This window comes from Trachurus trachurus (assembly GCF_905171665.1).
Source record: "Trachurus trachurus genome assembly, chromosome: 21".
Lineage (NCBI taxonomy): Eukaryota > Metazoa > Chordata > Actinopteri > Carangiformes > Carangidae > Trachurus > Trachurus trachurus.
In genome coordinates, this window is record NC_139899.1 from 6,899,203 (window position 1) to 6,926,200 (window position 26,998).

Sequence of the window (26,998 nt, forward strand, 5' to 3'; positions counted from 1 at the left end):
ACACACAGGGACCAGATCCTGCCAGTGAATTTTGACAAGTCTCTTCCGGGATTGACGGATGTCTCCATGGCAGTGAAAAGCACTGGGAGGACAAATGTGTCCGGGCATTGTTCCAACAGAGGAAAGAAGCTTAGACACCAAAGTGCCTTGTCGTGTCACTGTTTAATGAGAGTTTAAAAAGGAAGCTAAAGGCCGTGACCGCAGAGTCACACCTACATACAGCCAACATGCAATCGACAGCTCAACATTTCCTTTTTCCTTTCCCCCTCTTGATTTGCACATCAAGTTTAACATGACACCTACAGCACGCAATTTGCTCTGTGATGCTGGTGCTGTAAAGCGGCTATTAGTGAACAAGTGCACCTTGAAGATTAAGAGACTCTACTACAATGAGCAAAGCCCGGACAGGCCCGTTAATGATGAAGGTGTCACTCGTTAATGAGGCGATTCTTGTTTACCTCTGTTTAGTTAAATAACAGTGCGGTTACATTGCCTCTGTGTTTCAAACATTTTAATCAGTGGAACCTAAAATACAAGAGACTGTTACAACCTGTAACCAAAATGTGAGTTCATTTATTCTCGACATACAGTCTTTATCCACTATGTCACCTGTGCAGATGACTGACAAAGAACAGAACAGAACTGTAGCGTTGATGAACGCAACATGTTGAGCTCGGTGAGGAAACAGTGAATGGAATTATTCACTTGACAAATTTTCTGTTCACAATTTTCAACAGCAGCAGAAACACTGGGGTTCACAAATTGAGTTTGTTCGTCTCTGCGTTAAACAAACTGACAGGTAATAAGAATAAAGACTGACAGCTGCTTTTAAACACAGGTTATTTGAGATTCACATCTACAGGAAGCAATTTAGAGAAGAAAAAGCACTAGAGAGAAACCTAGAGGATGTGACTCAAAGGCTCACAGTCATCTTCACTTTAGAATTAAGAAGCTATTGAAAGGTAATTTGAGCCATGAGATAAAAAAAAGAACTTATGAAAGAGGCAGATTGACTAGTATGTAGGAAATAAAGTAATCTATGTGTCTAAATATATACTGAGATGGACAAAATCATATGTTCTGTTATCTTGTGATATAGAAATGAAAGTTAATCTCCTTTTATTGCTAAATCAACTGTCCCTTCACTGTCAATTCACCGTCTCACAAATCAGCCTCTCTGATGTAAACAAACTGGCAGCCACACTGGCCACACACACAAACACACACTTTTCCCACTTGAACGCCACAAGGGATTCACCCACTCATCCTCATATGAGCATTAAAGCTGATAAATAAACAGCCTTCAGATGTTTACATATGGAACACAACACTGTCGAAGGGCTCAGGAGAGAAAGTGGAAGGACGGCTCGCTTGCACTGATGAACAGAATTAGAATCTCCTGCTTCAGGATGATTTAAACAGTCTCAGTGGGACACAGCATACGTTTACTGGTCCAGGGATACATACATATATATATATATCCTCAAACACGAGTCTGAATAAATCTGTTTTTCACTCTTTAACATTTTTATTTTAATCAAGAAAATCAGCACATGAATTAATTATAAAATAAAAGCCTCATTAAATCATCTGGAGGAACTCAGATTATTAGCTTTACCACTGTGGCATACTATGCTGGTGTGTGTGAACAGGAAGGATGTGAAAAGACAGAGACAAATAGATATTACACCTAAGCTGTGATTATAATGTAACTGTAAAAAATAACCTCTTGTGTGTTAGAGGAGAAAACTCACTGCTGCAGTTATGTCGATGCAAAACAAAAAGTGTTCTTCCACTGAGAAGACCTCCACCAAACATGACTTTTCTTTCTCTCTTTCCTCTTTCTTTCTTTCTTTCTTTCTTTCTTACATGGAATTGAGGCCGCTGTATCACTGTGAACCCGTAGCTCAGATTGCTTCTCCAGCATCATCATCTGGCACACGCTGTTCCTAATGAGCTCGCTGGTGACAAAGGAAATGGCAATTTGTGTAATTATAGAAATCTGGGATTTTACCAAACTGTAACAACGGGAAAATGATCTGCGGAAGGAGAAACTGTAACAAAAAAGAAAAGAAAAGGAGCATGAGCTGCTAACTGGTGAAAGAAAAAAACATATCACCATGGTGACCGAAATTCTGTGAAAATGACAATAAAAATTGGGAAGAGCAGCGCTACAGTAGTGTTAATAATAACTACTTCTAATGCAGACACAGACAAACTGAGCAGAGAGCAGCGTTACTGTACCATTACAGATGTTTTTTTTTTTATGTGACTTACATAAGAAGAGAAGACATGACCTGAAATCCCCGGGGAAGGGCCAAAAGGGCGAGTGGATGTCTCCATCTCTGCGGCGTGAAGGATTATGAGCCTTCATTTATCTGGGACATCCTATCTGTTTGCCTGAGTACACTCTTTACAGCCGTGACAGTTACAGTGTGAGGGTGTGAGTGTATACAGCAGATGGTTATGGCACAATATAACTGAATATCACTGAGCTGGTGTGTGCCGTGTATTCCGGGAAGATGAAGATACAATCTGTCATTTGTTTTATTACCCACTGTACGTTTTGACATCATGAGGAAGTGCTGCCTCCACGACCACGACGTGCACTTTTACAATATTTTTTTTTCCCCCAACTCAAATATGAAGGCTCACAACTGCTGACTGATTCACTTGTACCCCCCCACACACACTCACTCTCACTCTCACACACAAACTCACAACTCAAATCTTTTCCTGTGGTCCCACTTAATTCCCCAATTCCCACTCTTAATCCCAGTCCGACCCTGCCATTACAGAGAAGTCAAATCCTTCCATCTTTCTATTCCAATATCTGTCCCTCCTTGTCCACGGTATCTCGATTTGGTCGCAATCTTTCTCCCCTTCCACTTTGCTCTCCCTCTCAGCCCCTGTTCCATTATTTTCAGAGCCCCCCCCCCCCCCCCCCCCAAAAAAAAAAGAGAGAAAGAGAGAGAGAGGAAAGAGAATACAACGATGAAAGCCCTGATGGCGTTGAGTCGCGAGCTGGCCCAAAGGTGACCCTGCCACTCTCATCAGCCTCTGTCCCACTTTTCACACGCCTCCACTCGTAGCTCTGACACACAGCGGCTGCCGATCGCCTCTCACACCAGATACTGTCTGAACCTCATACCCCACCCAAACTCATCTCATTCACAGAGCCCCTGTTGCGCGCATACACACACATATGCAGGCAGTGGAATTTTTAATAATAATTTCAGAGTGGTATGATTGGATACGTTCCCGTGGAGAGAAGGAAAGGAAAAGGAAAAGCAAAAGCAGCAGAGGTGAGAAATGGAAACAGAGTGAGAGAGAGAGAGAGAGTGAGAGAGAGAAAGAGAAAGAGCAGGGTGTGGTGAGAGAGTGAATGTGTGTGGATGAAGGGATAATGACTTTGCTTCTATCTCATTTGCAGATCCCATCCCTCTCAGTCTAGATTACGGCGTTATCCCTGTGCCAAAATAAAGGCTTATCGGCCGCGTCTTTCTTGCTCTGCCTTAACGTATGCTTTTGGTGAGACGATGAGATGGATCTGCTTTTTAACATCAGCCACTATCTTCGCACGCATTACAATAAACCTCACATGCCCCCTTCCCTTCCTTCCTCCACGCTCGGCGCTCTGTGAGGAACAGGGCTGATTGTGTATGCAACGCGCCGTCCAAGACCTTCTGCCTCTCTTTCACCACCACCGTCAGCGTGAATCTGAATGTAAATTCAGTGTAATGCGATCCTGCTGTTTGGCAGATGTTTGTCCAAAGTGACTTAGGACAACAGTGTGTTTAGTATCATAGCCTCACTGGGAAAGACATGCCTCAACTCGGCATATGTTTCATATACATAGCTAATGGGTTTCTGGTTTAAGGGTTTTAAAATGCATCTTTTATACAGAAGAATATTTTGCTAAAAAAAAAATAAAGCAGCTCATGGGTTCTTAATAAAGCTACTTACTCATGCAGCTGCATTAGCCATCTTTAGAAATCATGATCACAGTAAATTACAGGCTATTATACTGCAGACGGAAGAGTACCTACATCATCAATCACAATGGAACACCTTCAGAAGTCCTTCATGTTCTGAACTCTATAAGCACATACTTCAATTTATGGGATATTATTATTATTATCCTATATTTGGTTGCATAATTGTACAATATAATTCTTCGTCGTGTTATATCAGCCTTGTGGTCTTTGCTAACTACCTCATATGTGATGCTTTTGCCATTTGTAACAGTTATAGTGAGAACATCTTCCATCTTCAGTGCTGGCAATTTATATGCAGTCTGTGTATGCACTATATTATTCATACATTACTGTTGACTGTTGGTTATATGGGTGTAGAGAAACATTGTTCTCCTTAAAGGGATAGTTCAACATTTTGGCAAATCGGCCCATTGCCATAATCCCTATAGTCGTAGCAGTAGGTTCGTTACTTTTAATTGTCGGTGCAAGCTATTTTTAGAACGGTGGAGCAGAGCCGCTAGCTGCTCAGAGCTATGCTACAGAGGCTAATGGAATTTCTTGGTTTCCCTCATCAAACTCATCAAATACACAATCCAACAACTCCAAAACGCTCTGGTGGACAAGTTGTGACCTGCACATTCACCACACTATGAGATAATAACAGAACATTATGAGATGGAGTTGTTTTAGAGGCAAATTCATGCCTTGAACTATCCCTTTAAATTGTATAGGCTGTTGCATTTATTTATTTTTATGGTGGGCCCACCAGACGTTTATCTGATGTTAAGATTTGTTTCCATTTGGAATAAGTCGGATCAATATTCATCCTGACATTCAAATCAAACGTGTTGCACAGCACAGCATGCAAAAATACTAATCTGTTACAGGAGATTCATTCAGGACACAAACCCTGGTCTCCTGCATTAATATAGCAGGGTACACACACACCCATCTACTGCATTAGCCTCCACATTGCTGTTTTGCCACATAATGAACACACTGTTTCCCAGGCTTTAGCTTTAAGCTTAAATCATGCATTGTGCAGGTTCATTCTCCTGACTGATATATAGCCTGTGTGTGTGAGCCAGACAACCGCTGTCCCTAAGAATTAAATATAAAAAAAAATATTACTGAATGTCTAATGTGTATTCTAATGGTACTGTCATAAATGTCCTGCATAGATACATGGAGAGAGCACTTCATTCGTCCCAATGACGGCTGCTCATCCAGCGTATACATCTAAATTTAATTGGAGTGATCATAATACCACTCAGACATATTTCTGTATGTCTTTTTTTAGTTGAAAAACATTGTGCAATCCAAGATCTAAAGCAAAGGCACAAGCCGAGCTTCCCTTTAATATTGAGGATATTGGTGCAGAATGTCAACTTCAGTAAGGTTCAGACTTTTCAACAAGGCTGGAAGCCTATCTGCCCTTCGGCTTTCACCTGCCTATTAGGGTGGAACATATTGGCTAGATAGGTTCTGTGTGTGCGTGTGTGTATGTGTGTGAGTAAGACATGCAGCACAGAATGACCAAATAAGACACGCACAAACCCCCACACACAGAAACACACACGTACACACACACATACAAGCGGGTGGGCTGGCAGTGGTGAGCCTTATCGTTATGCCACAAAGTGGGAAGATTAGATTACTCACTTCCCTAAACCTCTAACTTGGTTACCATAGCAATAGCAGTGTGACTGGGGCAGCAGCTCGTCATTGTGGAGGCTGCTCGAGCAGAAATGGACGAATGGAACAATCACTAGGGGAACCGCTGGTCAGCCAGTTATTTTACCTTAGCAACACACTTGTCTATTCTATTCTATTCTATTCTATTCTATTCTATTTGTGTGCTTTTCACATCTAGTTCCTAGAGACGCCGATATAATATGTCATTAATATTATTAATGTTAGGACATTAGGACAAAGTATAAGTGTAAGTATTAGTACAGTCTGGTGAGTCTTTACATTCATTTTGATATTGAATACGTTGCGGCACGACGTTAGCAGAGTCGATAAAATAATAAAGTGTGGAGTGCTACCTCATATAATCATTTTTCTCCATTGCTGCATTCCAGCCAACGGAGATCAATTGAAATTGGATTCATAATTGCACCGTAGTGGAGCCTCACCCTTTATTCAAATTAATGAAGTGCTTGCAAATCCATAGTGTTGTGGGTCTGATCATTAGATTAATTACCCCAATCAGGCTATTGTATTTCAATTAAGCCAAGTGCAGTGTTTATCTTTTCATTAGTCAACACTCAGAGAAGTAATAAAAAGCACAGACAGGGTGTGGCGCATGTGCACATGAATATACAAAAAAAAAGGTGATGTATTGTGATTGTGCGTATCATCGAAGGTGACAGGATGGCAGGATAGTCGTTTTCATATCCTTGATGGTCCTGAATTGCTGAAAAAGTCTCAGGCTAAACAAAGCTCTGGAAATAATTAGAGGGAGACAAAAGAAATCAGGTAGCTGAAAAGACAGAGACACTTAGAAGAGTGTCCCATAAATACTGGTAATTAGACTACAGACTGCCTCCATGCTCTCTCTCTGTCACTAAAGGCTCATAATGGACTCGTTTTTCACCATTCAAACTGAGAAATGGCTCTGATAAGTTAAGGGACACAGTTTTGACCTTGACAAAGCACTTAATTTAGATAAGCCTCACCCTTTGAAACTGCAGTGAAATTAGTTCACTTCAATGCCGGTAGCCCACGGAGCATGACAGACTTCAAGTCGTTGACTTTGGGACTTGAGGCAGGATTGTCCTGCTGCCTTCTGTGTGTTCTAGCCGGTTCTATCCGGGACTAAATAAAGCCTACAAGAGACATTTTCAAAAAGTCGAGATGTAATATTGAATTGAAAATGGCACAGTGAAAAGCAGGGACCTAAAGTACATTTGGGTCTTTTAAAAAGATACTGAATAATTAAAGTCACTGGCTGGCGAACTAACATTTTAACAGGCTGCATTCTCTATATAAAGAACCCTATTTAGTGATCAGCTCTATGCACTGTTTGGTGCATGACTGGTGCGGTCTGACCGGAATTGAATCAGTCCACCACAGGCTCAAACACTTCAATGGATTCAATTTTGTGTATAAATTCATGGTCCCCAGAGGTTGAACCCTAATTACTTTGTGATTCTGTAGTGTCACAGGCAGCTTTAGTGTCAAATATGTCAGCAACACATAGATGGGTGAGCACAACATTCTGCACAGATATTCATGGTCCCCTGACACTGCCTCCTTATCACTTAGGTGATCCCTCTGGCACCACCATCTGGTTGATATCCTTGGTGAAATGGTAGCATATGTGCATGCTATGCAAAGATAGGGACAGTAATAATACGTGGATCTTGATGTCAGAGAGCCATCCTGTCTGTTGTCTTGATGTTATCACTGTCAGATAAGATACCTGTGACGTCATGAAGTCTCACAAATGTCTACTTTGGTTTTCTAACAACTGCGTATTGTAGTGTTTGTTGAGCACAGAGCTACGAGCATGGCTAAATAGTGCATTCCTCTTTAAAAATACACTTGGACAGGGATTGTTGAAACCCATATAAATTTAAGGCTCTGGTTGTCCTTTGTCCTCCCATGATCATGTGAGTGCAATTCAATTTCTCCAATGTACAATTTGATTTGGACAAATGTCTGATTCTGACTAAAGGGGCCATGTGACCAGACTCATGTCGTAAGGGCATCTCCCTGCACAGCTGACTTGTGTTCCCACTTATCAGATAAAACAACAACAACAACAAAAACACTCAGATACAAAGAGGACGCACTCTCACAAGCATGAATGCACACACGCATGCATGCATTGATGCAGCTGGTCTGCCCTGCCCTCTCCACAAAGTAGGACAGACTATACAACCAATGAAACCGGCAACCACCCGGCTGACCCGGGTTTTATGTGTGTAGATTTATCATTGGCCATTAAAATACATTTGATTTTTACCGGGATGTGCTCGCCGCTGCTGCTTTCCTCAACAGGAGTCCAGCCTCCCTTTAACAACCACTTTCTTTAACCTTCTCCTCTGCTCATAAAACGCACACATCTCCCTCCCTCCACCCCGGCCAGGCCCCCTCCTCCTTCCCTTCCGTCTCTTCTACTGTATCTCCCCATCTATTTTGACCTCACGCTATGATTCTATCTTTATAGGGTGTGTTTGTGTTTCTCCTCCTCTTGTCCTTGCCCTCTTCGTCCCCCTCTCGCTCCTATACTGCACAAATATCCTCTCTGCCCCTGAGTTATTTTTTCTTAAGTGTCTCTTTTCCCCCTGATTGATCGATTCGTCAGATTTATCTGACAGTTTGAGAATAAGGACAGTTATCAAGCTTCCACTTTGAATCCTGCGGGGTCTCATAAGGTGAGCGTTCATACTTAGCTTTCAAGAGAAAACCTTTCTAACTAGTTTTTAGAGGATGGCAGGCTATTTTAATGTGCATAATGAAACTAAACTCTTCACCCTTCCCCTGCCTGATGCATTAATATCCATTTCTGCTGCTCCTGCTGTGCCACTAGCAATCTTTTATGCCACCTTCAGTATTGTGTGCTGTTAGATTATATCATGTGCAGGGCATTATAAATCTCTGAAAAATCCTTGGTCAGTATTTCTCAAACTTTTTCAGACCAAGGACCAGTTAACCATTAAAATAAAACTCATGGACAACCCAAGTCCCCAAACAGGTCCCAAAAACAACACGGTCCAGTGCGTTATCAGTAGCCTACTGTGGCCAGTTTGTGTGGAAGGATGTCATCTGGGATGGGCTTTTAATTATTAACCACCTGTATCAAGTCGTTTCACCTTGCCTATCATTCCCGTTGTGTTGGAGGTTTAATTTGATAGGCTATTCTTATTCTCACTTTTATTGTTCTATTGGTATTGTGTGTTATAGGCCTGCTGCTACAGCCATTTCCTAGTCTGGGATCAATAAAGTATATCTCACCCTCTCTTATCGTATTTCTTTTAATTAACCTGGTATTAAACCACAGGTCCATGATCTTGTCTGTATTTTATAGTTAATAAGGTGATAGCTGGTGAAATGTAGCACAGTTCCAGAGGAGGCTAACTGTTGGCTTCATTCAAAGTGTTAGCATTTCATTTCGTTAGCATTTTTGACACAAGTCAGTGAGGCTTCACGTGTAACAGTGTCAGTTATAGACAAGTCCAACTCCACTGCTTTGTATTTTTAATCAAGTTGATTACACTGAAACCAACACAAACTAGCTCACTCTCAGACATGACTGAAATGGATTTCTCATATTGTATTTCTTACTTTTCCCAAATTTTGCTCATTGAGAGTGAATGTATTATGTAGAATTTGACAGCATGCTCTGTGTTACAACTTATAACAACTTGTCCATGAGAGTGTTTTGGAGTTGTTGGATTGTGTATCTGATGAGGGAAACCAAGAAATCCCATGAGCCTCTGTTGCATAGCTCTGAGCAGCTCTGGGTTCTGCTCCACCGTTCTAAAAATAGCTTGCACCGACAATTAAAGGTAACGAACCTGCTCATAAAACTATAGGGATTATGGCAATGGGCCAATTTGCCAAAATGTTGAACTATCCCTTTAAATATTGTTATCTAACCTCAGAGTAAATGTGTATTTCATCTACAACAGTGACACAGCAGAAAGCAACTACACTATCACCTGGATGTGAATGAGGAACTTCTCCTCGTGTCTATCACAGAAACGTCAGTCAGTGTCAGTGTTGACTCTGACACTTGCTGACTGTCCACGAGGTCTTGAGTGGAACTTTTCCAGCTCTCCGAGCAGCAGCAGCAGCAGCAGCAGTGCTGTATGTGATGTGCGTGCGTGGGGGGACTGTGAGGCACCTCGTTAAGCAGCTGACATTTAATCACAATACAGAATATGATGGGGTGAAGCAGCGGCGGTCTGAAGATGAGGAGAGGTGCCGCTAGGGCAAGACTGACTTCACAGCAGTTTCAGCATTATCCATGTACAGAGAGAGAGAGTTATACTTTATCTCTTAATCACAGAATTGTGTTAAATTCAAACTGATTAATGGGATAAATTATACAATACATTTTTAAAATAGATGCTGCAATAAATAACTATAGAAGATTGAATTATACTTGGAGTGTAGTTTGTGTCCCTGGGTCACTGCACATCAGTTCAATTAAATATTTCGCAGTTGTATTAATAAAGCCTACAATGCTGAAATGGCTATTTCATTGCCAATATTTTAATGTCAATTAATTTAATGGCATATCATTTTTCATTATTATTTTAATACACATTAAGGATGAATCTTAATTATATAATGTCACACTGTGGTGTTCACTGATGCTAGCTAATTAGTTTTGACTGACACAGACCATTTAAAAACATGGACATTGGTGGCTCATTTATTATGGCATTTGAATACATTCAAGTAACATAAACCTTAGAGTGCCATTACAGTATTATTATTATTATTTTTGAAATTTGGTATCTATACCTGGAAATCATAAGTTTTGCACATCACTACTTTTAGGATGAAGACTTCCCGTTGTTCCTCTGTCTCAGCTTCTTTCACTTAATGTAAACTGCAACCCCATAAACTAATGTAGCATGAAATTCTTCCTGCCTCGCGGTGAGGTTATAAGTGTAGGATGGGAGCGGAATACGTGAAACATTCACACCTTATTTTAGAAGCAGACAATGGATGTTTGATTCCGCTGTGCATTATGGCCTGTGGTTTTGTTCTGGGCTTTGTGCTGTGAAGGCACAGAGAGCATTTACACCACAGAGACTTGGGGAAATGCTTTGCTTCTCCGCAGTCGCGGGGAATTTATTGAGGCGCTTTGCAATAAAATGCTGAAACTCCTGGGAAGTGTGATCTTTGCCCACTTTGCGAGCAGACGTACATGGACTGACTTGACGCAATGAAAAGAAAACGTCTGTTTTTGTATTCCTTGTGTGGGCATACAGTACAGCGCAAGGCAGGGTTTGGGGTATTTCTCTTATAGCCCGAGGACAACGGCAGCCCTGCCCGGATAATTAGGTTTAACATAGAGCGCAGCAAACGTTCTGAGTATTACAGAGGCCATACATGAATCTATGCTTCATTTTGTTCCTCCCCACTCCTGCTTCTTATCTTCCGCCCGTCCTCCTTCTCTCCCTCCATCTCTGTATCACTCGCCGCCTGTTTCCTCAGTTCTGTTATCTATTTTGCGACTTTCCTCAGGCCATTTCTTTGTCCACCATCTCCTCCTCTCTCTCTCTCTCTCTCTCTCTCTCACATACACGCTCACTGTGGTTGACCCAGCACCAGTTTCATTTCCGCTCGTTCATTCATCTGTCTGCCATCTTTTTTTTGGGTGGGGGAGAAGGGTAGGAGGGGACTAATCTCTTTTCCAATCTCTCCCCTGATATATGCCCGGTGAAGCTCCACGCGTGAGAGTTAATAAAGGAACTGCATGGGTAAACTCACAGGATAGATGCGAGATGGATGAGATGCATGAGTGTAAATATGCACACGCCACAAACATGACCTGACAGATGAGCTCCACTACTGTCTGTCTGTGTGCTGTCTGTGCTCCTGATGTTAGGGCTGAGTCTTGTTAGTCAATTAGGCAACAAATTAGAGTCTTAGTTGAATGACACATTATTAATCAGTTGGAGGTTTTACATGATTAGTTACTCAGAAAAGTTATTCATAAAAAGTCACTCATAGCCCTAAGCTCTTTTCCATCTTATTAAAATAAACTCTCGCACACTTATCACCCCCTCCAAACTCGCGTCTTCTTTCAGCTTCAGTGTTTATTAATTGCAATGTGGTACATACGCACATACACACACACGCACTCTCCTTATGAGGAAAAACAGGCCCTGTTGTTACTCCCTTTCACTGAGCAGAGTGAGAGGAGAAACTGTGACAGTTTAAGAAGACACACGCCCTCTGTAACACATGGCGCCTGCTCTGTCTTCTCAAAATGAGCCCTGACAGAGTCTTTTTCACTGACACAGTGCACATGTGCTGTGTAACTTGAATTTGGGACAAGACCAACAACAAGCCTTAGTCAAAGTAATTAGTTTGAGATTAGGGATCTAGTGAAAAAGCACAAACTGTTAATTATTTAAGTGTGCAGGCCAAATGTGTAACTGCTGTGCTTGTTTTTTTTCCCCCTCTGAGTGTTTTTTTAAACGCCTCCCGGCCCATAAACTCCATAATAGCATTAAAATCATATTGCAGAGACTTGGAAATAGCTCGGATGGAAAAAATCTATCACAAAACATTTATTTTATTATTTTCATTTTCTCTCAAAATCGTGTTATCGCCCACTGCAGCCGGAGAGTGAGCAAACAACACGTTCAAAACTCTCCTTTATGACACAATCGGCAATTTTGATCACTTGGTTCTTTGTTAACGCTTCAAGCAAAAACACCACGCAAAGGTAGAAGTGGCTTCGAAAGAAATAACGAACACAAGGAAATGTGTACAGCAGCTGATACAAAGCAAACTAAAGAAGAAAAAAAAAACTTTTTCAAACTGTTTCACATGTCATTATTTTTTCCTTCAAATTTCATTCCGATAACTAGGCCATGTTTATGTTTAGAGAGCTGGTGGTGTGAGGCAGACGGGCGTCTCTCTGCCGCAGCTTGTTTGTGATCATAATGTGCAGCATGATGTTCAAATTAAAAAAAAAGATGATTGTTGTCAACCTCTTGCTCATTTGTCAGTAAAACAAACGGCCACTTTGAGGCTGCAGAATCAAGGCGTATGCTCCATCGTCACTTCATTAGCTGCTCCTCATGTAGCTGCTGGTGTGAACTCTGTCGCATTGAAGGAATAGGTGCTTTTTTATTGAACTCACTGATATGAATGGAGCAGACATAATCAGTGCAGTTGTATAGGGGAGAAAGGTGATGATAATTCTAGGGGCCCAGCACCCAGTAGGGCCCACAAAAAACCCCAGTAGCCTAGTCTAATCTTTGTATGACTGAATTATTCTGCATAAGTCCCTGACTAATACTCATAGTAATGCTGCATTATCATCAAAACAAAGTAGGCTAAATAAAAAATTATAATACATACGTAGTCTAAGAAAAAAAAGGGAAAAGTCAGGGGGCAGGGGCCCACTTTAGTATTCTTTCAGGGGGCCCAGAATTCCTAGCAACGGCCCTGGACATAATAGAAACGTCCGTCTGCTGAGTACAAAAGTGCACAGTACGAGGCTGCAGAGCATGAACCGAAACAGCAGAACCGTGTAAGGATTCATAAAGTTCATAATAGAACTTAAAGCACATTTGAGTCAAACTTGTTTGTTTGTGCAGCAAAGCATGCTGGAAGTTCCTCTAATTGAGTTTTCTCTAATGTATGTATATTGCATGGCCGTGTCGTGCAACGGCGAAACGTGGATGACGACAATGAGCAGAGAGAAACCCGTGAAAAAAAAAGCTGTGCATATGGAGTTACAACAGAGGAAGAGGAGGAGGAGGAGGAGGAGGAGGAGGAGGAGGAGGAGGAGGAGGAGGAGGGGGTGAGTAATCTTACCATCATCTCCTGATCCTGAGCCGGCATCTGCAGAAAAGAACAAACACAGTTATTAACCAGAAGCTCATACAGCCACAGACATTAGCTGAATAAGCGTGCGTCTGCATATGGAAGTGTGTGTCGAGGCTTATGTGAATGTGCGTGTCTCTCTGTGTGTGTGTTTGGGTGAAATGTAATTTCTTATAGGATAATGCAGCAAGTAATACTGGGAGTCAGATTTATATAAAAAAAAAAAAAGAAGTAAAAAGCTGGCGAGGGGAGGGGGATGTTGGTGAGACGGCTGACTGAGGATGGATCACATTGATCGTAAACACCTCCAACTCGGGGCTGTGGGAATGTTTTCTGTTTCCAGTTGCCAGTGTGTTTGTGTCTCAGCGAGTCCTTCTCCACGGCATTCCCGCCGAATGCGCGTAAAGCCTCCTCAAAGACGGAGCTCACTGAACTGTTTGACGTTCTGGCTGTTGAAAGGGATACTGATGAGCACTTCGCAGAACAGCCGCCGTGTAACTTGAGCCGCACCATAAAGCAATCTGCTAAAACGCACAGGCCCGGGGATCATACCGGGTCTCAGAAGACCAGAGGAGGAGGAGGGGGGGTGAGAGGGGAGGGGGAGGGGGAGGGGGGGCATAATAGCTCAGCGCCATATAGGAATACCCAAGTGAGAGGGCTTTATAAGAGGAGGTACACTTGCTGTCTGGAGCTTTGGGGCCTTCACAGCTCCAGAACAAATGGAGTCTGACCAGCAAGCTGTCCTGATACTGATACTTTCATGACATAAGCTTTGGTTCAATAAAATACTTTACTTCTGGGACGGAGACGTGTCGACAGTGTGATGGTTCTTTGAGGTCAGTGCAGCAGACGGTCGGGGGGGAAGAAACTCTCAAAGCAACCGGTCAAAGCCTGAATACGATCAGCGGGATGGAACTGACTCCAGATGAAAGTTTAATTCAAATAGTGGCAATTTAAAATTCAAATTTTCATTTTTTTTTTTCCTTCCTTGTTTTGTTTGACAGATACAGTATTTTCCACATGTCAAGTGAATTATTCAGTCCCTTATTATCACAGCTGTGGCTAACCTGCATCATATCAATCAGTTGTAGGTGAAATTAAATCTCATGGAGTTTTATTATTAAGTTTCCTTGTTTTTAAGTGTGTCATTAAGTTATAGATGTACAGAGTATGTATATTATGATTATGGTTTAGGTGGGGAAAGTGAAGAAGAAACTATAATGATGAAAATGATCTTGAATCCTAAATATAATGGTCAGAAGAATGTAAAAATAAAACAATACAGTGATAATAAAATATATAATACCTTATATTATATATACTGTATAGTGTAATAGAAATACCATATATCTGCAACAAAAACGTTAGCTGCAATATACAGAGTGATAAAATAACAGTTGAGTGACACTATAGCAACCATTACAGTGTGATATAATGTGGTGTTTATATGTATAGTTTTTATTTTATACAACATGATCATTGAAAATGAATCATTATAATAATATAATAACAATCTAATAACATTAAATTGAATAGTAATGAGCAGAAAAGTCATGGTGAGCCACTGTAACGACAAGTCATCACAACTTTATCATCTCATAAAAACACATAACATGTAGACAACCTGACCCACATTAAAATCTTCAATTTGATGGTGGCTGACATCTGACCCTATAATAAAATAGAGCTCTACCACACCACTGATATTATCTTTCAGCATCATCAGACTGAGACAGCAAATATGCAATGTGGTTTGGTGGCAAAGAAAAATAAAAGTCCAACAGCACAAAATATGTCAGCAGACAGCCGCCAGCCCCAGATTCTACACATTTTGTGGCTTTATAGTCGCATAATCTATAATTTGTCAAAATCTAGTTTCCACAAGCTAGGAATCTGCATCACAGCCCCCCTGACTCCCATTAATCTGACTCTAGATGGAGTCCTGGTGCAGATGGTGCTGGGGAAGTGCACTAGTATCAGGTGTTGAAAGGCGCATTACAGTGCAGCTAACTAGAGGAGGAGAACTGATGGTGATTACTGATTGGCTCCTGTGTGAACAAACAGATGAGAGACTCATCTGTTTTGATCTGAAAGCCAGTCAAGCCAGACCTGATCCACTGTCCCGTCTGGGTGTTGTTTATAGGCAGCGTGAGCACTTTGGAGCAAGGTCAGGGAATGGTGCTTTTTGTTAAATGTGTGTTGTTAAATGAACACGTCAAGTCACTGTGAACTTCCTCATAACAGGATCTTTCCTTAAAAGGATAGTTCAACATTTTGGCAAATTGGCCCACTGCCATAATCCCTATTGTTTTAGAAAAAGGTTCGTTAACTTTAATTGTCGGTTAAACTATTTTTAGAACGGCGGAGCAGAGCCGCGAGCTGTTGTGACCTGCACATTCACCACGCTATGAGATAATAACGGTACAGCGGAGTTGTTTTCGAGGTAAATTCATGCAAAACTGCTGATGCTCGTTCCTGTCGGGGTGCAGTTTTTCGGCAAGCAGTCTCTGTATTTGCCTCGAAAAACAACATAGCAGTAAGTTTGTTATCTATAATTGTCGGTGCAAGCTATTTTTAGAACGGTCGAGCCGGGTGGCGAGCTGCTCAGAGCTACACTATGAAGGCTCATGGGATTCCTTGGTTTCCCTCATCAAACTAATAAAATACACAATCCAACAACTCCAAAACGCTCTGGTGGACAAGTTATGACCTGCACATTCACTACGCTATGAGATACGTGCACTCACTTCAAGTGCACATGCTAATGTTTATATGTTCATATAATGTGTCTGCATCTTGCTATACACGTATGTCACATACTGTACAAGGTGCTGCTGTAAATTAGTTGTAAATTAAGTTAATTTCAGGAAGACAGTGTTGTCTTGCGAGTTGCCATGGTGCTGCTGTCTCAACTCAGTGTCAGACAACAATATAATGTCTGGCTGGTGAGAAGCTTTAACACAACTTTGCGTGCATGTTTTACTGGTAAAAATACTAATTCATGTCTATTAATTTTTAGAAGAGTGCACAAAAATCAAAACATAGAGTAAGGGCTGGGTACCGCCTGGACAGGTCGCCAGTCTGTCACATGGCCGACATAGTATAGAGACAAACAACACACACACCCACATCTACACTTATGGACAATTTAGAGTAAATAATCAACCTGATGTGCGAGTGTTTGGACTGTGGGTGGAAGCTGAAGAACCCAGAGAGAGGCCACACAGGCAGAAGGAGAACATGCTAACTCTACCCAGAAAGGCCCCAGGCCTTGTGGTCACATCAGTGCTTTGAAAATAAACAGCTCTGTATTATTGAGCCATATCTCAATTAAACTGTGTTCCACACAATTAAAAATCAATAAAAAAGGTTTTAAGAAACAACAGAGGAGGTCATAAAAAATGATGACTACACAAACAAAATAAGACTCTGTTGCAGCACAAGAGCACTTGTTGCTAAGGTAACAAATACTCCAAAGTAAATCAAACATACAATAAACCTACTAAGGCTCTTGTAATATTAAAGCATCATAGCAAACTATCAGTTCTTCCTGAACAGGAGGCGAGGGTCGACATGTGTCAGATTTCTCTCACAACTTCCACAGTTCTGTTCTCACAGACTGAACTCTGCATGAGATGACCAAGGCAAAAATCAATTTTTGAGATCAAACAAGCACACCATCCCATTTCTTAGTGAAATAAAGCGGAAGCCTCTTTCTGCTAGCTGCAGCAAAATGAATGGAAGAGAAGGGAATTAAACTCCCACAGTATAAACACAGTTTGTTTTAGTGTCCTGCATGGCCACCTCTACACTCAAGGTCTCAAGTCAGAATTATTGATACGACACAACCAAACTACACTGTTGCTAAAGGTGTCACATCATCAGTTCAGGTGTAAAGCTGAGTTTAGTAGGCTACACAGAAAATATCAGTGGTGGACAGTTACAACATACATGTATGAGTACCATTTTTAGAACGGCAGAGCCGAGCCAAGCTACGGAGGCTAATGGGATTTCTTGGTTTCTCTCATCAAACTCATCAAATACACAATCCAACAACTCCAAAACGCTCTCGTGAACAAGTTGTGACCTGCACATTCACCACACTATGAGATAACAGAACGTTACGAAACAGAGTTGTTGTCGAGGTAAATTCATGCAAAACCGCTGATGCACGTACCCGTCGGGGGCAGTTTCTGTATTTACCTCTAAAACAACTCTCTTGTAATGTTCCGTTATTATCTCATAGCGTGGTGAATGTGCAGGTCAGAACTTGTCCACGACAGCGTTTTGGAGTTGTTGGATTGTGTATTTGATGAGATTGATGAGGGAAACCAAGAAATCCCATGAGCCTCCGTAGCGTAGCTCTGAGCAGCTTGCAGCTCTGCGCCGCCATTCTAAAAACATCTTACACCGACAATTAAAGGTAACAAACCTACTCCTAACACTATAGTGATTATGCCAAAATGTTGAACTATCCCTTTTAGTATATTTCTGGGGCATTTTTGCCTTTATTTGATAGTATAGTTGAGAGAGACAGGAAATGGGGAGGCAGAGAGAGGGGGAATGACGTGCCGTAAAGGGTTGCCCGCAGCGAGGACTGTAGCCTCTACATATGGGGCGCCTGCTCTACCCACTGTGCCACACCACGTCCTATGTGTACTTTACTTTGTGTGGAAATGTATGGAGACTACTTGACTACTCTTATTTTGAAGGAGGGCTTTTATTCAGTGGAATGAATTTTGAAAATGTGACAGACCATACACTGTGTCCATGGCAGGCGACAAAACAAACACAGCCAACTCCTCAGCTGTCAGTCATGTGCTGTATTTTGAACAGCTCAGTCTGAACCTGGCAGTGTCCTAACAGAGGCTATGTTACATAAAGATGAGGCAAAAAAATTCCTCACCAGAGACTGTGGTCTGATCTTAAGAATATGTATGAAATTTTAGAAATAAAGAATTCCTTTCCTTTTAAATGTTTGCTGACTTTCTGACTTCATTGCATTAAAAAAAATTCTGTCCAAAATGTGCATGCACATTGTCTACAAAAACTGCTCTCCTCTGTCTTTCACCCCTTAAACCTGCAGAATTTCCAAGTGACCTTGGACCAAGTGGGACACTGAATGTGCAGTGTTTCATGAAAAGGCTTAGCTTGAAGGATCAGGCTGGAGTCAGAAGGGGTTCATGGGAGATCAATAAAAACCTTTAGTATCTGTACAAGACCAGACGGTTGAGGAAAGTAAGACTGGCACTAAAAAAATAGAACAAAATGGCCGGGGGGATGGGCACAAGCCTTTTTTTAACCTGCTTTACCTACCGCACAATTTCATTTGAAGGAGGCACTGAGGAGTGAGTGAGGGAGCAGAAGGACTGCCAAAAGAGATCAGATTAATACTGTGTTTTTGTTCTTTAGTTCTGAACGTTTATTAGAAGAGGAAAGAAGCAGATACAGAGAGAGAACTTCAAGGAGAACTGTTATCAACCTTAAAAGGTTCCATGTTTTACACTTTATCAGTGTTTTATTTGAAGTGTTAATCCATAAGACGATATATTTGGTTTGAAGAGCTAAAAACCATCTCAGTGTAGTTTTACATCTCCTCTGTCAGTTTCTCTCTGGGGTTCTAATAATAACAACATCAGTGTCAGCCAATCAGAAGACAGGAGGCTCTGAGCCTCTCTGCCGATTGGCTGATTGACTAAAAGTGAAGCGGATTTCAGGTAAAACACCTCAAGAAACCAAATCCTGCAAGGCTGGACAGTGGGTCCAGGTGGGCGGGGCTTGGGGCATGGCTAAGGGCAGTAACTGCTTCTTTGTGACATCACAAGAAGAGGAGCTTCGGCTACAAACAGGCTTGAAATATAGACTTATTTAATTTTTTTCGGGACAATTTCACATTTCGGGGCCTCAATACAAGACGGACATTACATACAAGCAGCATGGAGGTATTTGGATGTTTTTTGGTGTTTCTTTTTGTTACGAAGAAAAGTGCTATCCATTTGTAACCGTTATATGGACATGCACTGCTACGCCGAGACCCCCTGTAACTCAGAGAAGCCACGGATAACTCTGAAACTTCTTCCAGCCCTTAGTCCACATGAGGGTGAGTAGATAATGAGTGCAATTTGAATTTTGGGTGAACTATCCCTTTAAAGCAGATATCAGTGGAATGTTTTTGTTAATATAAGTCCTAAATAGTCCTATTTTCCGTCAGCAATCACTTACATGAAGTATTTCAGCCTAAACACGAGTCTCTCCGTCACTCTGCTCTGCTGTAACCCGAGGAGAAAATTTTCCTTGTGGGATACAAGTGTTATCCAATGAGGAGAGAGAACGGCATGAAGGGCTGTGTGTGCAGCCAAGGGATGCGCGTGAATGTGGTGACGTAGCACAAGGACCAATTGATGCCTGACAAGGGTGGGGGCTGCTAACTCATGGTGCGTTCAAAGAAACTCGTACTTTGTGTTTTTCTTTCCTGTGAAGTCATACCAGTTCGATCTGGTACGAGTTCACGGGTCGGAAGTTACGAGTGGCCGTTATAGGGAACTTTCACAGACAACAGGATGGTAAAAACACGAGCTACGGGTTACCTGGAACGCTACCAAGTCGTAGTTGTGACTTGAATCTGTAACTTACGGTTTCAAAAGCCTGCCTTGAACGCAGCATTAGCCGAAACGGCCGTGAAGCTGATATCTGCTTTAAGGCTTAGTTTCTGAATACAGGCTGTGTGTGTTTCTCTGTGGACTGAGGGTTTGATTCTTTCACAGAATGAATTCAGACCCTAGACCTGCTCTACAATCAGAAGACAAAGAAACCTCACTTTGCACAATGTGAACTTTAAAATGCTGCTTGGACAAGAGGCTGTACTACACAACTCATACACTGTTTACACATTTATCACTGTCTGCTTGTACATGAACACACTTTCCCAACCTTCTGCTGTGAATAAGCCTTAGAAGGCTTAAATTGGGGATATGGCCACATGGACACGCTGCTCATGGCAGCCAGTGTGGTCTATAAAAGCACTTGTGGGTCCTTGTAAAAACGATACTCATATTCTAATGTATATTATATATTGTTAACACTTGTAATGGGTTTTTCTGCCTGCAACACAGACAAGGTCGCCTGGTGGCATCGCTTCACTCTTTGAACAGGAACTTGAAATTCACGCACATGTAAATGCCCATGTTCAAAGCTAAAAAAAATACACTGACACAAACACACCATCACAAGCAGTTTTCAATATTTCCAACGGCTCTGAGAGACAGATTGTGTGTGTGTTTTTTTTTTTTTTGTACAGTTTGTGATCTTGAGCTGTGACATAAAATAAAATAAATAAAATAAAATCTCATGTTCAATTCTGAATCTGACCCCCTCCCCAATAACTGTCTTTAATATCGGTAGCCGTATGCTCCGGGAGCTGTCTGAGAGATACAGAGCATTTTTTTTATATATACCTTTGAACTGATGTCCCATCAAAGCGTCACATGAAAGGGACATCACATCAAATCAGCAGGAAACAGGGGCTTTTAATCTACTGACCACAGAGGTTGGTGGATGCTGGGATTATACAAGAACTTTGACTATCTTACAAAGCTAATGCATTTGTGAAAAGAGCAAGAGCAGATGGCCCAGAGGTGCTGACTCTAATGGCCATCATATGAAACGTAATATTTTCTATGGTTTGCCTGGATTTCTGTATTGAGGTTCCATCCCTGATTGCAATGAGAGTTTCTAGGTTCAAAGTCTCAACAAGCCCAAAATGCCTAGAAATTACATCCATATTGGATGATTCAAATTACACCGAATAGCAATGGAGGGAGTGCAGCCTTTATGTGGTGAGGTAGAAAGCGAGGGTGAGGGGTTTGAGGTTAAAATGTGCTTTCATACACAAAACATCACATTTGCATTTTTATTCATCATAACCAATCTTTCCTTATTCATAAAACGCTATACGTTTTCTCAGCCGGTGAACATGGTGGTGACTGTCATTCCAGCCACTATTGCATTCACAATAATATAAGTTATAATTTATGTCTCGTGGGCAACAGGGGCAACGTACAAGAAAGTGATGAGATGGGCCGTGACTAACAGCACGCTAAGTTTAGTAGAAGCAAAGATGTGATAGAGACTAAACCGACCACATTTCCTCAACAAAGGCAGGTAAACAGCTGTTAATGCTAATCTATTACTAAACTAACATGACTACTTTCATATGAGTTTAAACTCTGTGGCACTAATCCACAAAAGTTCTGGAAGACAGTTAAAGACATGGAGCTGCACAATCATCCTCCGTCATCTGGGATGGAAACATGTCTCTGATAAGAAACTCCACTAACACTATTTATCATTCACCACGCTATGAGATAATCATGGAACGCTGCGAGACACAGTTGTTTTCTATATGTATGAAAAATATGAAGAAAAAACACATTATAATATAACCTTACCCCAAAATGAAAAGCTATCTTTGAAATCTTTTTTTTTTCTTCTTTTTTTTTCAAATCCACTCATGCCGTTATTTACGAAGAGGTTAACACCCAAAAACCAAAGCTAATCTGCTTCATAAGGACTGTGGGGATGTGGTGCAACCATATTTGATTTACAGCTGCCCGGCAGCAAGAAAACCACCACACAGCTCACGTCAGGTTTTGACTCAACTATTGCCAGATCCCAATCACTGTGAGGAAGTGTGTGACTGTGACATCACCTTCTTCAATCCAGGCCAAGAAGAGCTCAGAGAAAACAAACACACTAACACATAGCCTACATCGTCCATGTGGAAAAACTTAAGCCGTCCTCACTTTCCCACAACATTGTGTGAATGTAGTAGAAAACACAGATTTAAAGGGATGTTTCAACATTTTGGCAAATTCGATAATAATTGCCATAGTCTTAGGGGTAGGTTTGTTACCTGTAATTGTTGGTCATCAAATACACAATCCAACAACTCTGAAACGCTCTCGTGGACAAGTTGTGACCTGCACATTCACCACGCTATGAGATAATCATGGAACGCTGCGAGACAGAGTCGTTTTTGAAGCAAATGCAAAGCCGGTGTTGTGCCGAAAAGAGACTCCTTGCCGAAAAATGACTGCCCCCGAAGGGACCGCGCATCGGCGGCTTTGCATACCCATGCATTTGCCTTGAAAACAACTCTGTCTCGTAACGTTCTATTATAATCTCATAGCGTGGTGAATGTGCAGGTCACAGTTTGTCCACAAGAGCGTTTTGGAGTTGTTGGATTGTGTATTTGATGAGTTCTGAGGGAAAGCCTGGAAATAACTTGAGCCTCTGTGGTGCTGGCCGAGCAGCTCGCAACTCTGCCCGGCCGGACTCAAAACAGCTTGCACCGAAAATTAAATGTAACAACCTACCCCTAAGGACTATAGGGATTATGGAAATGGAAATTTGCCAAAATGTTGAAATATCCCTTTAAAACAATATTTGTAAACCCATCCACATACACATTAGTTCAGCCACTTACAGTGCTGCATTGATGACTTGTTCTGTGCTGTATATGAGATCTTGTTGTGCTGCGTTAAACCATTTACACACATACTGTAGCTACTGCATCATTGTCACCAGGATGGATTTCTGCATAGCTCCACTCTGACAACGCAACGCTGACTCTCATTCAGCTCCTGGCCTACTGATAACCCACATTGTGCTTGTTAAGTCATCAGCCAAACATATGGCTCATGTCATCTGTCAGTGCTCAGGCACTGCACTCATACAAAACAGTGTTTAAACATGTCATCAACATTTTAACATCGTGTCAATTAAACCCTCCGCCACCTTTCCCGTTTAACGACTTCCTGGAAGTTATACTGTTCACTTTGTGAACTGAGTTGGAAAATGCTATGTGAGCACTTGCCTGCAGCTTAACTCTCTCCTGTGGGGAAAATAGACCGCTTGGTTTGTTTCGCTTTGCTAAGCTGATGCTTAACTGCTCCTCACTGCGCTGGGCTTGCATTTGATGTGATAGGAAAGTGGTACCATCTTGTGCTAATCAACTTTCACTGGCTTTGTACCGCTGATAGCTCTTCCTCTTATCGACCCCTAAATCAGAACTTCCTTATCTGTCGGGGACATGATGGTTATAAAGACTGGAATGAGCTGGAATTAAAGAAGTGTAAATTTGCTTTGTTGTCTCTCAGATGTTGAACCGAAGAATTCAATACAGGCTGAAATAACCCACTTTATATCACAAACCTAACTCTCTGTGATATTATATAGTGATGATATGCACACATTTCTACAGCAGCCGTTACAAGACGCTTTTCCTCGCAGGCCGTGGTATCAAATCATGTTTATCTATGCCTCAGTGCCGTCACTTAGCATGAAACTGGCAACGACGCGGCCCTCCTGTTCGCATTTGGAATGACAGCAGAGTCTAAAGTCTGGCCTCTTGGCCTCAGGAGCCAGCAGGGTTAATGAGATCACATGACACTGTCAGCATCCTGCAGGTCTGCCGTGACCTGTAAACACATGGGAAGACCTGCTAACACAACAAGACACTGTAGCTCAGAGGTTTGGACAGATTTAAAATCTGGTTTAAAAAGAGTTCTCCTGCTTCAGAAATTTGGTTTCCAGGTTAGTGACAGTAGCCTAATTGTTGTTCAAAATGGTGACCTGCTGATACATAGGTCCACCATGATCAACCATGGCATTGTTTAATATGAAACTATATTATTTACGAAAATACAAAGTAATTCCTGTTGTAGTTGCATTTTGATTGATAGCAAAACAGAAAACTGGTTTTCTAACCTAAACAGGCCATTAGTTCCACTCTTGTATTACTCCTACTGTCGGGTGGCAGGCCTGATGGACCTTTGTCGCCATGGGGACAGTGATGCAGTGATGGTTTGGTTAGTTTTAGGAAAAAAATCATGGTTTGGGTAAAAATAGGGAATTTCTCAAGTTTAGACAGTATTGTTTGTCATGGTTACAATAGTCGAGGGTATATTACTACACCCAACAACAGTCTTTTAAAGGAATAGTTCACCAAAAAATTAAATTCAGTCATTAGTGACTTTTTAGGCTGTAAAAATGTCCTAAATGACGTCGTTTCGAGGAAACTCTGGACTATATCCCTTCAGGACACTTGGATAGCAGCAGACGAGCAGTATGGAGGAATATTACAAGGTTTTTATAGACTTTTTGTGTCGGGCGCTATAATATAATAATCCAGAGATTGATTGATTTAGTTGGACTACGAACCCCCCACCCGGGTCTCCAGATGCACTTTGAGGAATAAAAAACTACTCCGGAGTATTCATCAATATGAGGGTGTCAATAATGACTGAATATCATTTTTTGGTGAACTATTCCCTTAACAGGACAGTATCCTGAGAAGTTAAAGATTGTGCTTCAGACCTTTTGATTATATCTCATGAGCATTCAACAGCAGACTGGGATTTCACAGTTTTTTGATTGACTAAAAAGAAAATTATTATTGAATTTACATTCGTCAGTTGAAGTTAAAAAAAAATATTGCACTGCATCTTCCTGAATGTGCAAATGAGCAATTAGTCCTCAGTTCACTATAAGATGTTGTTACGATTCCACTGAACAAAAACTGACTCAAAAACCAATCAATGCAGGTTTACATCTTCTGTGTCTCTCTGGGAACCCCATCTGCTTAATGATGAAGATCATAAGTTCCAGAGAAGCTACAAAATGGATGTGGTGGTGAGATTGCTGTCTGAGCAACGACAACGCAGGGCTTCCTGTTTTTTTTTGACGCCGACCCACTAATCTGAGTTTTGGATGGTTAAAGTTACATTACGAACACTACATCTAGATTTTCTTTCACCGAGGCTTCTCTCCAGAGACGTCCCTTTCATAATATCTGTCATCCCAGAACGGAAAACAAGTGCTGGCACTGGCGAGCTGACATATATCTATTACACTGTGTACTGTTGCTGCTAATGGGATTTTGAGAGATGGAAATGGAAAGCAGGACAGCGAGACATTGGGAGAACAACAGAGAGAAAATGCTTTGTTGTGGTAAATGCACATATCGTGTTAAATAGTTCCAAGGCTTACTATTAGTTGCTCCTACCACTGGCATTTGAGATATTTTAACATATTCCGACGCTGCAGTCGTTTCCATGAAGCTTCGCTATGAGAATCAGCTAAATGGCTGAGTGGTGAAGAGAACAGAGAGGGAAGTAGGTGCCTGCCATACTTTTCCACATGAAAAGCTTTAGGTGTATCACTCGGTTATATAAGAACATCTCCCACGCACCGAGCTCACAGTTTACCTTTCGAACAAACAAACAACATGCATCTGCGACACCTCCTCTAGAAAGGCTATCTCTGTCATATCCATGACTCCATTACTCGTGTCTGGCAGTAATTTACTCCCCTGTTGCATGGACCTACTGAGGCTGTTTCCACCACTTTATTCCCTTTAGAAAATACAGTCAGACCCGGAGATGTGCTCAACTTCTTATTAACTCTTTCGCAGACAACACATCTCTGTTAATTCACTGCATCCTAACACGAGAATTACATGGAAATTATACACATTCACAAGGGATGGTAACTTGTGGCATGCAACATTAACGTCACTGTGCTATTATTAGAATAGAGAGTGCGTAAGATGTTGTGGACTAAATCAGGCTCCATGAAAACTGATTTTCCAAACAGAGGAAAGTTTAAGTTATTCACTAACATGCTATAGCATAAAGCGTACATCTGAGTGTGACTTGACACAGTGAACAGAGCCTACAGAACCCAGTGTCACAGCGTGTTTGTCAGAGGACTGCACCACACACCATGTCCTTGTCTGAATCCCGCATTAACTTCTCAAAAGTCCTGCTTGTTAACATGGAAGAAAGGGATCTTTATCTCTTCCTCTCTCAAAAGATACACAAATCCATATCACACACACTGGCTTAGACTATCACATGCCTTGAAAAGGAGCTCTCTCTCTCACACACAGAGGCCCACAAACAAGCAATTTAGAGAAGCTGGACATTTCATGTGACTGTGCCTGGCCCTGACGACCGGCGCTCAGAGACACCACTACTGTTACTGCGGTAACATTTCCACCTCCGTCTCCACACGTTCGCTCTGCTGAGCTGAACCCATTCAAGAGCCTTTTAATGGACTTCTGCAGGCTGCCTGTCAGTGGGGGGAACTGAGTCAGCGCCAGCAGTGCTATCTTGGCTTTAAGCAGTGATTCACATATGCCTAAAGAACAGCCAACATCTCCTTGCCTGTGGATCCACTCATTCACAACTAAGCACATTATCCACCATGTGATTCACTAATGGGTAGATTCTTTTGTCAATGTTTTATTTATTTATTTTTTATATTTTTTAAAGGTATAATATGTAGGAATTACCCCCATCTAGCGGTGCGGTTGCATATTGGAACGTATTCTTGATGTTGCATTCACGTGAAATGGGGCAGACGTCAGACAGACAACAGACGCTGCATGTAACAGGATAAACAAGCGTCTATGTAAACAAGTGTTCCGC

The 26,998-nt window shown here is 41.6% G+C and overlaps 1 protein-coding gene across 1 annotated transcript in view; it reads right to left on the reverse strand.

Annotated features, from left to right (window-relative positions):
- Positions 1-26,998, reverse strand: part of tmeff2a (transmembrane protein with EGF-like and two follistatin-like domains 2a) — a 131,370-nt gene that overhangs the window by 54,691 nt on the left and 49,681 nt on the right. The window contains exon 4 of the mRNA XM_083996570.1: positions 13,500-13,526. Within this exon, the coding sequence (XP_083852696.1) occupies positions 13,500-13,526 (27 nt within the window). The remainder of the gene's footprint in view (positions 1-13,499; positions 13,527-26,998) is intronic.